Source organism: Thunnus thynnus, chromosome 22, assembly GCF_963924715.1.
Source record: "Thunnus thynnus chromosome 22, fThuThy2.1, whole genome shotgun sequence".
Lineage (NCBI taxonomy): Eukaryota > Metazoa > Chordata > Actinopteri > Scombriformes > Scombridae > Thunnus > Thunnus thynnus.
In genome coordinates, this window is record NC_089538.1 from 25830388 (window position 1) to 25843709 (window position 13322).

A 13322-nucleotide genomic window follows, 5' to 3' on the forward strand; every position below is an offset into this window, starting at 1 on the left:
TATTTAAATAAATAAATACAAATAAAATTTAAAAATAGATAAAATAAATTAAAAGTGGTAAAGTATTAGCAGTAGTATTAGCAGAGTGACTGCAGTAATTTCTATGAGTTTCTAGTTACTGTTTAGCTTTTTAAAAACATTAAGACTGAAATTCAGATGTCCTGAATGTGTGTGAATGTGCGGCTGATAGAAAATAAAGACGCAGTTCTGTGTTTCCCTTATAAAATATATTTATTTCAGCACAGTGCTTTAAAAACTTAAATTATTTTGGTATATATTTCTGCTAATTAGCTTTAACAATTTGTTTTTTTTTTACACAAAGCTGTGATGTGATTGGCTGGGTGAGCCCTGACAGAAAAAACAAACATGCAAAAGAAACGTCAGATCTTCTTCATAGAAAAGCAAACTATATGGATGCTCATGCTCTAAGTGTCTTCTCTCTGAAAAAAACAACAACCAGTCCAGGTTTACAACAAGATGCAATCAGCACTGATGACCTTTGACCTCTCTCTGGTTTTACAGCAGGTGATCTAGGAAGTGAAGCGTGTTCTACGTTAGACCTCAGTAGAGTCTGTTTCACTGAAAAACTGAGCTTCATATTTTAGAAATTGCACAGTTTATATTCCATCAGGTGTGCTGTTTACAGACTCCACTCATTCATGTCCACACATTAACATATAATTTTTGATCATGTTTGTGAGCCACATAGTTAAAAATATTTAATGTCTTAAAGATGCAGTCAAATATAGCCTATGTAGCCCTACACCACATCCAGCCCTCCGAATTGTGATTAATTTTTTTACTTAAGTAAAGGATCTGAATACTTCTTCCATAAACACTTCTGCACCAAGAGGAAAGCTTGTCGGAGTTCAACCAAAACTTATAGGTTGTAAACAAAGGGGAAAATGTTTCATGAAACTTTTGGTTATTCTGTTAATTAAACGTTTCGGTCTCAAGTGATTATTAAATTGTCTCAAATTGCAATTAAATATTCTGTTCAATTGTAGGTTTATCCTCAAATATGCTACACTCGACTGCATCTTTAAGACACAAAATAACTTCCATACATTCTTAAATGTTTACAGCCAAAACACAAAAACTAAATACAAGTAACTGGACATTATCAGATTTATAGTTCATAAATTGGATTTATACTTTTATAACATATGATGTTAAAACTATCCTGAGAAATAGATTAATTTTAATATTTTATATATATTATACATTATAATAACAAAATTTTACATGAGAAACTTTTTCTCTCTCTCCCTCAGTTGTCCTGAAGCTTGGTCGTCCTTCAACCAGTTTAATCTGGAGTCAGTTCATTTCCACTTCAGTTTGTTCCCAGTATAAACACGGCTTCCAGTTTGTAAAGTTTGCAGGATTTTAATTACTTTGAAGGGAAATCTAGACATTTCTGTAAGCGTTGCTCAAAAAGCAGCACGAAGTGCACAATGATTGATCCGATTAATTAATTAATTAATGATCAGAGAATGAAGAGGTTCAAATTCGGTTCTTTACACTCAGATTCAACTATAAACATCCAGGGAGGGAAGAAATGTGATGTTCTTTCCTTTTTTCGATTGGCTGAAGTGGATTCATGATGTGAAATGATGCGACGTACGGAAAGTCAAAGGGGTCAAAACACATGAAACTGACGTTAATTACAAAAATCCCAAATAATAAAATTAATATATGAAATGAATAAATTAATCAAATTGTTGATTACAATCAAAAAGTATATCTTAAATGATAAATAATATTAAATGAATACCTAAAACATTAAAAAAATTGTAATAAATAAGTAAACATGACTTGACTTGGGAAACAGGAATTTGACTGATTGAAATACAGACTTTTAAAGTGGTTTGTTTTTTTATTTACACCTCTGGACTTCATGTGAATCTGAATTTAAGGAACAGAATCTGAAGTTTATCTTTAAGCTGAATTGTGAAAATCAGGTTTTTTGGAACTTATTTTGATTAAACTCTGTTTCAAACCCCCTGATCCCCACCCGCCTGGCTAACCCAGGCCCTGCAATCAAACACCCCCGTCTTTCCGTGAAACTTTTCATCTCCACTCCGTTTCTCCTCTTCTTCTTCTTCTGTGGTCTATGTCTCAGGTGTTGGAGGGGGCGGGGCGTCGCCGGGCTGGTCGGATCGAGACGGCAGCGGCAGCTTCCTCTCCAGTCTGGTGACTCGGTGTTTGATTTTGCTGTGCATGGCTTCGTGCTCGGCCAGCAGCCGGGCGTAACGCGTCTGCAGGACATCCAGCGTGGTCATCATCCGGTCCACCTTATCCTCGATCTCTTTGGGGTCGGGGCCCTGCGCTGCCACCTGGAGGACAACAGGAGTTATTACTTCTATTTTAACAGCCTCCCTGCTGTTTGTTTTCTGGTCTGTATGAGATCATGTGACGGTATACCTCCAGGTCCAGCAGTCCATCCTTCATCAGAATCTGTCGTCCCTTCTCTTCCAACATCGCTTTGGCATCCGGATACTCCGTCAGCGCCTCCATCAGGTCGTCTTTGGATAGACAGAAGAGATCGGAGTAGCCGATGCTCCTGATATTGGCTGTCCTCCTGTTTCCTGCCTTACTGCCTGTTGAAGAAGAACAAAGACATAAGGTTCTTAATATTAGGATCAATTTTTACCCCCCTCATATAGTCGAAAGCCAAATATGGAAGACTAAAGTAAGCAACATTTTGCTTTACAGGTCTCACAACCAAATTGTTCCAATTTCTTAAAATCACAGTTCACTTTGTACTACACTGTAAATTTCTCACAGAACTTCAGTATAAAGTCAGAGGTTGTGATCTGCAGCGCAACAAGCTAGTGAAGCTGTAAACAGAACAGCGTTCCTGCACATGCTCAGTGGCGTCTGCCTTACACAGAACTACTCTCTGGAGACTGAAAACATGATGCTGTTATTAGTCTTTGGAGCCATTTCTAAACAAACTAACGTGACCAAACTCTTCACGATGAAGGAACATGTGACCCAGTGCAGCGGTGTGACTCACTGACGTGTTTTTAATAGTTTTTGAAAAACAAAACACACAAACAAAAGATTAAAAGCCTAAAAACTTTAGGGGAAACACTCTAATTCAAGAAATGCTACAAATACCAAAACATATACAAAAAGACAAATGTTACTGTACAAAACTAATTGTTACAGCAGAAGTGCTCCAGGCTGCTACCTGTGTGAATGACTGCTAAAGGTTCCTCTGACTGACATTCTGATGATAACGATAGTGATAGTGATTTCCTATTTATTTCAGGTTGGCAATATTGTGCCAATATATCACCACTATTTCTATTTTTTCTTGTCTGTCTGGATGTAGAGACACTATACTATTGTTATGTGATGGATGTTCTTTTTCCCAGATTGTCACATCTTGCCTGGACTTTGGGTGTTTTTTGGTCTTATGTTGTGTTCTGTGGGGTCTCCTGGTTTTGCACGTCTGTTTAGTCCCTCGGTTCATAAGGGTTTTCTTGTATGATTTGGGTGGTGGGTTTCAGAGGACTGCATCATTAGTTTGTTGGGTTGTGTGCTTGGGTTTGTGTTTGTGGTTGGTTTTGGATGGGTTAGTGTAGATGGCATTGAGTTTGTTTTCTGGGTTTTTGTTCTGTTTCCCTTGTGTGTTCATGTGCTCCTCCACACCTGCCCTGCATTTGGACTCGTTAGCCCTGCCCTGCTGTCTTCCCCACACCTGCCCTGTGTTAGCCTCGTCAGCCCTGCCCCGCTCCCTGTGTGTCCTCAGCCAATCAGCTCCCTGTATGTTCATTCCCCTCTCGAGTTCTCCACCCGTCTCCCCACCTGCACCTCATCTCCTTGTTAATTCAGTTTCTTTAAGTTCTGGTTTTCTGTTCAGTCCTTGTTGGATCGTTTTGTGTTGTTTCGTCTGCTAGTTCTGTTCAGCTCTGTTTTGCCTGTTCATGATCATCCACAATTAAAGGAGAGTTTTTCATCATATCTGCGTTCTGGCCTCTGCGTTTGGGTCCACTCCTGCTTCCCCGAGTCTGACACAGACTTGAGATGTATAAATGTGGAGCCGTTCTATATTTCTTTAAAAAGTCAAGGTGACAAACTGAATTAAGACCTCAAAAGTTTACCTTTAATAGCCAGGATGCTGATTTCGCCGAAGTAGCTTCCATCACTCAAGACGACAAACTGTGTGACGCCGTCGTCCGCGACCACAGCGAGTTTCCCCTCCTTGATGATGTACATCTCTCTGCCGATATCGCCCTTCTTACAGATATAATCTCCTGGACTGTAGACCTGAGGCTGCAGCTTCAGCACCAACTCCACCAGCAGACCAGCCTCGCAGTCCGCAAAGATACGAACCTGCAGCACAACACAGAGATTACGCATCAGTTTTTTTCAAGGCTAACGTTTCATATCTTTTTTGTGTCGGGTGCAGACCTTCTTCAGGGTGTCCAGGTGGACGTTGATGGCGATCTCGGCTCTCAGTTTGTCAGGCAGGTACATCAGCACCGCCTTTTCATCCACTGCTTTCTTATTGGTCCACAGGAAGTCAAACCACTTGATCACTCGCTTCTCCAGGTCAACTGTTACCTGGAGGGGGTTAAAGTTTGGACTTTAGACTGGTCTGTCACGGACCAAAATTGGTCTTGTCCAATATTTGATAGAAACAACATTTATTTGTATATGTTTAACTTATTTATTTAACCAATTTGAAACATACAAACTTAATAACATTCCCTAACAACAAAACTTGAATAGCAGGACAAATAAAATAAAACTGCAAATAAAGTAAGAATGATAAAGAGAAAAATGCACATTTATACACAACTGACTTCACTGTTGCACAAAAACTAGGCCTTAATTTCCTACTTTGCCATTATAATTTGAAAGGTGGACACTGAACCCCCAAATGTCTCCGGATGTGCTTATATGTGTTTAACTTGTTTAGGGCAAAAGCCAAAATCAATGTGATTAAAATCCAACATTAGTAAGGCATTGTGTGGTACGATCACCCCTGAAACACATTTTATTTTGCTGACTTTTCTTAAATCCACTCTGTGCAGCATGTGGACGGAAACGTAACTAGTGTCTGACTCGCTAACTGACCTTTCGGAAGCTCATGTACTGTTTGATGGCGTCGATGCGAGCCTGGAAGTCGGCTCTTGCGGCGTTCATGTTGGTGATCATCGAGCCGACGTTACCGACGATGGTGGCGAAAATCAGCACACCCACCTGGAAGAAAACAAAATGAAATACGATATCAAAATAGTTGACCACCTGAACATTCCCTCGATTATTCCTGGATGACTGGATGACCTCTTATCCTCTAAAGCTTTTAACAGCACATACAAGTATCTTCCAAGCATCATGATCATCATCTTAACCACACACCATAAAACATATTTACCTTCCAACAGTGATCTGAAACAGTTTTGGAAGGCACAGAAAGGTGATGTAGTCAGATCAGAAAACGCATTAATGTGTCGTTCTGTAGTCCGCAGGCTAATGATATATTTTGTTGTTTAAATTGGAGGACTTGTTGGATTCACCACACATTCATAACACAATCTGACAGCCTCAAACTGATATTATGCAGTAAACCTAAACCATTATTGTTGTTGTACAGTCTAAAGGCGCCTTTGGGAGTATATTACATGACTGAATCAACCTAAAATACAGCATTGTTAAGTTTCTACTATAGCTTCTACCAATGCTAAGAAACCCAGTATCTGTCTTTGCCTGATCCTACACCCACACTCTGATCCAGTGTAAAATCCTTCACCATGTGCGTCCGACCAAACAGCTAGAATCTATGGTAATGTCGACATATACATTCACATGCTTTGGTTGTGCCCTTTGCTGCACAGTTATTGGACAAAAATCTTTAGCACCATTTCAATAAGTGTTGGAACAACATCTCTCTCCCCCCCAAAATATCACTGTCAAAGTACAAGGCAGACCTCAAAGCCGATACTACACTCCTAACTCTACTGAAGCAGAAATCCCCGACCCCACCTGCTCATTCTCTGTGGATCAGACATATTCCTCATTTCATTAAACTGGAAAGAAGACAGGTTTAAGAAAACATGAGGGTCTTCCTTCATGGTAGCAGATAAATTACAGTTCCCAAATATTCCAGAGTACCGACTTCTAGTACTGATCTTCGCCTGTTTGATATGTTTATTATATTGTTTCTCTTCTTTTTCCTTGTATAAGTGAGGTACGCACATAAATATGTATCCACACATTGTCTCTGATGGGTGACCAGACTATGTGAGTCGTTCCTTCTTTTGTTGTTGTGTTTTTGTTTTAGGAAATGTTAACTCAGGGTATAAATTTAACAATTATACTTTTCCTTTTAGAAACAGTATGGTACAGTTAATTTTCTCTCTTATCCTTTATTGTAATTTTTTTTTTTGTAAATTGTATTTTTATTTTATTTTTTATTTATCTATCTTTAATTAATTTTTGCTTAGATTTTTAGTACCACTATTACTATCTCTCTATTTAATTTTTATTCATTTATTTCTTTTCTTTTTTTTTATTATTGGTATTATTTTTATTTATTTATTTAAGTCAGATTTATTATTAAAAAAATAGAATTTTTTTTTATCACTATTACTATCCCTCTATCTCTCCATGTACAGTGAGTTATTTACCTGTCCTGAAATGGGCATTGAAACTTTGAAATTGAACTATTGATCCATGTATGTCCTGAAAATTTCAATAAACAAAACTGTTAAAAAAAGACATCTGTCAGTTTACACTCCAAATGTGCAGATTTTGTCTTTGTTACATTTTAGATGCATATAAATGCTCTTACTGATTCCCAATCTTAACAAAATCATCTTTAAGTCACACTCACCAGGAAGTCAGTGACGACAAAGAAGTACTCCGAGTTCTCCTGCGGGGGCGGCGTTTCTCCGATGGTGGTGAGCGTCAGCGTGGACCAGTACATACTGTAGGCGTACTTCCTCACCAGACGACCGAACTCTGGATCTTTCGGGTCGGGATACACAAATCTGTCAGAGCCAAAACCTGCAGGAGCAGAACGGACATGATGGGTTAGAGGCTTTATAACCACCAACCAAACACCCAGAGGCAAGATTCAAACTGGCAACCCCACCAATGGCCTTGGAGAAGGAAAAGTACAGGCAGGCGTTCCAGTGGATGATGATGACGATGTACATGACAAGGTTGGAGATACGAAGAGCGTTGGGGTAGTTAGTCCTGGTCTCTGTTCTCTGGAAGAACTCCAGCATCCTGAGACAGGAGAAGAGGAGAGTTTACAAAATAATTTCAGTATTTATTTTTAACATGATACCGCCACAAGGGGTCACTAAAGTTTGACATATTCAACGTTCACAAAGAGGCTTTAATCACATCTTTATGTGTGTTCAGACTAAATGTGAAGCAAATTTTAGACACAGAGTGATTCCAATTAAATTCAATACAGAGATGCAAGTGAAAAACATGTTGGGGATGCAAATATGAAGCTATTTGACATAAATATTGTCAAAGAATGTATAGTTTTGTGATTATAGCATCTTTCAAATTAATCAGCCAATCTGCCACAGCATAAGTCTTAATGATACCACAGCGGGCGCCAAAATGAGCAATTTTCCAATTCTACATATATCTGCTTTCACATGCATGTTTATTAATATTGGACATTAATATACTGATACATTTGATATGTTAGCATGCTAACCGTAGCATAGTAGTATTTAGTACGTTATGAAGTACAGCTGAGACTGACGTGAGCTCATACATCAGTTAAAAGATATCCTGTAAAGTATGGGACATGTGTATATTTGACCTCATGGTGGTGCTAAAGGAAAAGTCAGAGGATAAGTAAAGTCACCAGGATTCATCCTCTAACACATTCAGCATATTTCACTCTGGATCAAAGCGCTGGGCCAACAAACCAAATTATATTTCCATGTGTAGACATCACAGTTAGACCCAAAAAGTGTTTGTTGTGATCCTAAACTTCATTTGTAACACTGTCCTGTTTACTCTAACATCTTCATTTGCGTTTAACTTTAACTTTTTGTTATTTTCTTGTATTTTTTTTTAAATTGCAAAATGTGTGTACCTGTTGAACCTAAACAGCTTGTTGAGGCGGATCTCTGGATAAGTGATGCCAAAGACTAAGTATAGCAGGTCAGTGGGAATCATGGAGATCAGGTCCAATTTGAACTGGAAGCTCTTGATGTAGCGATCACGTAGCTTCTTCTCATCCTTCACCAGCAGACCCTGCTCCAGGTAGCCTGCACACACACACACACACACACCATATACACATTTGCAGATTTATCATATTTGTTTAAGTCTATTGTGTGTGTTTGCATGTGTGGTAATTCATACTTGTCTGTATGTTTAGTAGAGATGTGCAGAGAGCCCAGTATTTGTATTTGTATCTGTATTTGTTGAGGCAGCAAAATTATTTGTATTTTTATTCAAATGAAAGTGGGAAGAAAATCCTGTTTTTGTTATTACTACGCTTTTAATTTTAGAAAATTAAAGTGTTACAATAAGTGTTTATGAATAAACTACCTTACGAAGGAGGTCCCCAAATCGGGTCTCGAACTAGAGTCTCCCAGACGACTAATGAGCTAAAACTTTACTCATCGCCTCATTGCAGACAGACCTCTACCTGTTTATACACCCATAACACAGACACAGCACAGCGTGTAACGTGTAGGGAGGAACTTCAAAGGTGATTCTTGCTTTGCTAACTTTGCTAGCTTTGCTAACTTTGTGGAAAGCAGAAGGGGAACAACAGGTTATGGAGAGTCCCTTGAGAGCACTTCAGCTGAGCTACTTGTGTCAGTAGTTCAGCTTTATCTCTGGGGAACACCCCCAACTCCAGGACTGATGTCCAAATTAGGCAATGTGCGTCATGTAGCAGGTGGATGTGACTCCCCTCGTTGAGACCTGCTGATAGACGTCACAGCGGAGCAGAAGAGAGACACTGAGATAGTGATGTAACCGACCTGCACGCTGGTATTTAACATGTTTTTTTCTTCCCAAAAACAAATAATTTTTAAAATATTTGTATGAAACAAATATTCATAAAAAACCCACTATTTGTGTTTTGCACATCCCTAATGTTTAGTCATGTCTACACAAATGCATCTGTGTGTGTATTTACCAATCTAACGGTATATATGGTGTGTGTGTGTGTGTGTGGGTGGGTGTGTGGGTGTGTGTGTGTGTGTGTGTGATCAGACCTGTCCTGGTTCTGAAGATCATGTCAGCAATGTACACGATGTCGCAGAAAAGGTCTATAACGAACCAGTAAATCAGATAATCTGTCTGCAGCTCCTCGAAACATGCCCTGAAACACACACACACACACACACACACACACACACACACACACACACACACACACACACACGCAAGTAAATTAGTGTATTTTTTATTAAACAGGGTGCATGCACATTGACATTGTGGGGACCAAAACTTATTTTTTGTTAATTTTGTTTATGGTTCAGATCAGACTTCAGGTTAAGAGTTGGTAAACTTACTGCAGTCAGCAGAGAATCATGGTAAGACGTGTGTGTGTGTGTGTGTGTGTGTGTGTGTGTGTGTGTGTTACCTGGCAATAATCAGGGTCCAGTTGTACATGACGGGCATGGTGATAATGGCCAGCCAGTGGTAGTATGTGTTTCCAGCTGGATCAATCACTGAGACCTCCTTAGGACTAAACATACACAACAATTAACTACACTTATTATTATAATGGATCATTGTATTAAATAACTTAATTTCATTCCAGTTTACATATCAACTCATAAACTTTAGCTGCACTGATTTATAAAAACAGGTCCTCTGATATCTGCTTCAGAAGGTCCCAATAAACCAAACCTACGCCTCCTCTTTGGCCTTCTTCTCTTTCTCCTTTTCCTTCTCCTTCTCTTTCTCCTTCTCCTTCTCTTTCTCCTTCTCCTCTTTCTCCTTCTGTTTCTTCTCCTTCCTTTCCTTCTTCTCCTGCTTCTCTTTCCTGGGAGAAAAGAAGAAGATGCAGGAAATGGAATCAGATCGGAATGGTTGGTACTAATAATATTATTTAAAAATAATAATAAAACGAATCATAACCAACGGCCTGTTCTATAGTTTTCCATACAATTTTATTCCCTTTAGAATAATCTACAGTTTTAGCACCATGATCACAAATAATAATATAATAATAATAATAGCTTTGTTTGTGTAGCACCTTTTAAAACACAATGTTAACAAAATGCTCCACACACTAAAAGACTAAAACATATATTATAAATGAAAACTTTCATGGAAAAAGTGAATCTGCTATGTTTTGAGAATGTGTTTACTATTATTGTTGCCCTGATACACAGGGGAAGGTGTTTAATATGAATTATTGTAAACGGGAAGCAATATTTAGGGGTTTTTTTGTATCTATGTGATGACAAAATGACACAACACTATAATAACAAAACACTTATTTCAAGTTATGTCAAGAATGGCAGTTCATTTTTTGTGATCATGGGAAACTATCAACATTTATCAAAAAAAAAAAAAACACTATAAACTTTATTAGTGGCTTCTCTGGGCTTCCATAGTTTTCAGAAACAAAGGTTGTAGTGAAGATCAAACTTACGCCCGCTGCTCCTTTCTCTCCTTCTTCTCTTTCTTCTTCTTCTTCTTTTCCTCCCTGTGAGACAACAGGAAACGCATCATCCAGAGATCATACGTGTATGTTGTTTCACATATATTTGGAAAATACTAAATATAAAGAGCAACACACAGGTTGACAGGTGTGTAAACTCTACAGAGAAGCGCTACTGTATCTGTCTGTGTGATGCATCTGATGAGTGCTATGAAGGTTAATTGGATGTAGAAATGTGTATTTTGTGTGTGTTTCTTACTCCTCGTCTTCGTTGTTGTTGCTGTTGTTAACGTTGAACAGAACTCCTGGTTCTGATGTCTGAGCAGCTCTGGAACAAAGAAAACAAGTCAGATAATACAACTAGTTATCAACTGCACCTCAATCAATCAACTAATTTAGCCACCACTTTCTCACAGGACCTTCGTGTTGGTTTAACTAGACCTCAAGACCTACATTTACTCAACAGTACTTAAGTACAATTTTGAGGTACTTGTACTTTACTTGAGTATTTCCATGTGATGCTACTTTCTACATCTCAGAGGGAAATATTGTTCTTTCTACTCCACTACATTTATTTGACAGCTTTAGTTACTTTTCAGATGAAGATTTGACACAATGGATAATATAACAAGCTTTTAAAATACAACACATTGTTAAAGATGAAACCAGTGGTTTCCAACCTTTTTGGCTTTTGACGTCTTACAAAAAGCAGTGTGTAGTCGGGGTCACATTTCACATGTCTATGAGTTGTTAACAGCTCCACCAAATAGTGATTTTTCCCTCTAAACTTCTCACATGCTTTCATTTCAATAAATGTTCAAATGATCCAATATTTCAGCAAAAATCGAAGATTAGAGAAAAAGTCAGAAAACTGAAAACAGATTTGTGTATCAGAACTTTGTTTTTTCTTCTGTCCTCTCCCATTAATCATCTCACCACCCCTCAGATTTATCTGCTGACCCTTTGGAGGGGCCCCACCCCTAGGTTGGGAACCACTGGACAAAACTAGCTAACTGTATATAAAGTAGTTGAAACTAGCTCCACCTCCAGCAGCTATTTGTGTTGACAGTTGCATTATGGGTAAACACCTCTGTCTTTTTCTTGTGGTCGTCTTCCCAGGTGGACCCTCCTCTCAGCTTGTTTGTGGTCCTTTATAAACTCCATCAATTAAATCTCACTAAACTATTTTCTAACCTTCGACCCGCACTCACACAGCTCTGACCCGAAACCTCAAACTAAAGTTGTGGCACTTATTGGAGGATGAACTGCCTGACAGCCTGAATTCAGGGTAAGAAGTTTCACTGTCATCAGTATGTTTGATGTTTGCATTGAAATTTTTTTTTGTTTTTCTTGTTTCCATGACAGCTCACCTGTCCTCCTCCCTGACCTCCTCTGGCTCCTCGTCCATGTCTTGCAGGACGATGGTGGGCGGTTTTAACCTGGAGACAGGGGGTGGGACTAATGGTGCCACTTTGGCCATGATGGTATTCTTCCTCTGGCTTTCTGTTGGCAGACAGACACATCACTGTCAGTTAAATCCTCCAAACAAAGCAAAAACAAACAACATTTGCATTTAAAAAATCTATTCCTGACTTTATACATCAGTCCACAAGCTTTTATCTTCTTAAACAACTTTAAAAACTATTGGATGGATTTGACATTCAAGGGATGAATTATATTCACTTTGAACGCTACATAGAAAACAAAGCTATGATGACATTCCCATCAGCCTCTGCTGTACTTTGTGTTTGGTGCTAATTAGCAGATGTTAGCATGCTAACATGCTAAACAAAACTGTTTATTGTGTTTTTTTTTCTATGTTTCATATTGTCTGATGTTATTTTGAATATAACTCGTATAATAATTACAGCTCTACTCTCACTTTCATTATCTCCTTACTCACCTGTCAGCTGATAATCCTTGGTTGGCCCTTGGTTACGTGGCCTACATCCAACAACCACCCAGAAAGGTAATCGCCATGGAAACACAAGAGTTCCCCCCTACACACACACACACACACACACACACACACACACACAAACCTCACCCCTTTAAGTCCTTTAAAAGTTTTAAATCCAGTGAGAAAAGAGGGGAGAATGGAGGGATGAAGGAGCGGAGGAGTGGCGGGTTCGGAGGATCCAGCAGAGGAGTCTCCTCTGTCACCCTGACACGGATAAAGAGATTAGAGGAGGGATGATACCGTCTGTTTCACATACACCTGCACTCATAGATGCACCTGAATATCCACCCTGATGAAAAACTCACCTGTGAAAACTTCAGCTTTATAGAAAAAAAAAATCAACACTTTTCACCTGTAAAGTTTAAAAGTTTCAAAGCTGTCAGAAAGCATCCAACTGTCCCACAGTGATAAACATCTCAAAGCAACTAACAATTCAATAGATACATCGTAAAGAGCAGGAATACAAACAATACATGAAAAATATCACAAACATCAAAACACATATCTCATATATTAAACATTACATTAGATTCATCATCACAAATATCCAAAAACAACATCACATATGCTCAGAAAATACACCTATATATGCCTAGACATGCCTTATATACTGTATATATGTATATACCTATATGTTCCTTCATGATCCTGCAACACAATAATTTGTAAATATAGTACATACATCTGTCAGCTCTCTTAATGTTACCTGATCTAGTTAGATACCTCTTTTTGTACAAGAAT

The 13322-nt window shown here is 38.6% G+C and overlaps 1 protein-coding gene across 1 annotated transcript; it reads right to left on the reverse strand.

Annotated features, from left to right (window-relative positions):
- Positions 1 to 205: 205 nt before the first annotated feature.
- cnga1b (cyclic nucleotide gated channel subunit alpha 1b) lies at positions 206 to 12799 on the reverse strand. The gene is made up of 15 exons (XM_067580187.1): positions 12525 to 12799; positions 11992 to 12124; positions 10881 to 10949; positions 10613 to 10666; positions 9866 to 9997; positions 9593 to 9697; positions 9222 to 9328; positions 8084 to 8258; positions 7112 to 7248; positions 6851 to 7023; positions 5092 to 5217; positions 4423 to 4575; positions 4113 to 4344; positions 2425 to 2600; positions 206 to 2336 (listed from the first exon to the last, which is right to left on the reverse strand). The coding sequence occupies exons 2-15, from the start codon at positions 12099 to 12101 to the stop codon at positions 2112 to 2114; spliced, it is 1974 nt and encodes a 657-aa protein (XP_067436288.1). The 5' UTR covers positions 12102 to 12124; positions 12525 to 12799; the 3' UTR covers positions 206 to 2111.
- Positions 12800 to 13322: the final 523 nt, after the last annotated feature.

Excerpts from the sequence above, each read along its gene's own strand:
- cnga1b (XM_067580187.1), bottom strand. The coding sequence starts at position 12,101 with ATGGCCAAAGTGGCACCATTAGTCCCACCCCCTGTCTCCAGGTTAAAA. Across the intron at positions 8,259-9,221 it reads GATCTTCAGAACCAGGACAG|GCTACCTGGAGCAGGGTCTG; the intron begins GTCTGATCACAC and ends GTGTGTGTGCAG. Across the intron at positions 4,576-5,091 it reads AGTACATGAGCTTCCGAAAG|GTAACAGTTGACCTGGAGAA; the intron begins GTCAGTTAGCGA and ends AACCCCCTCCAG.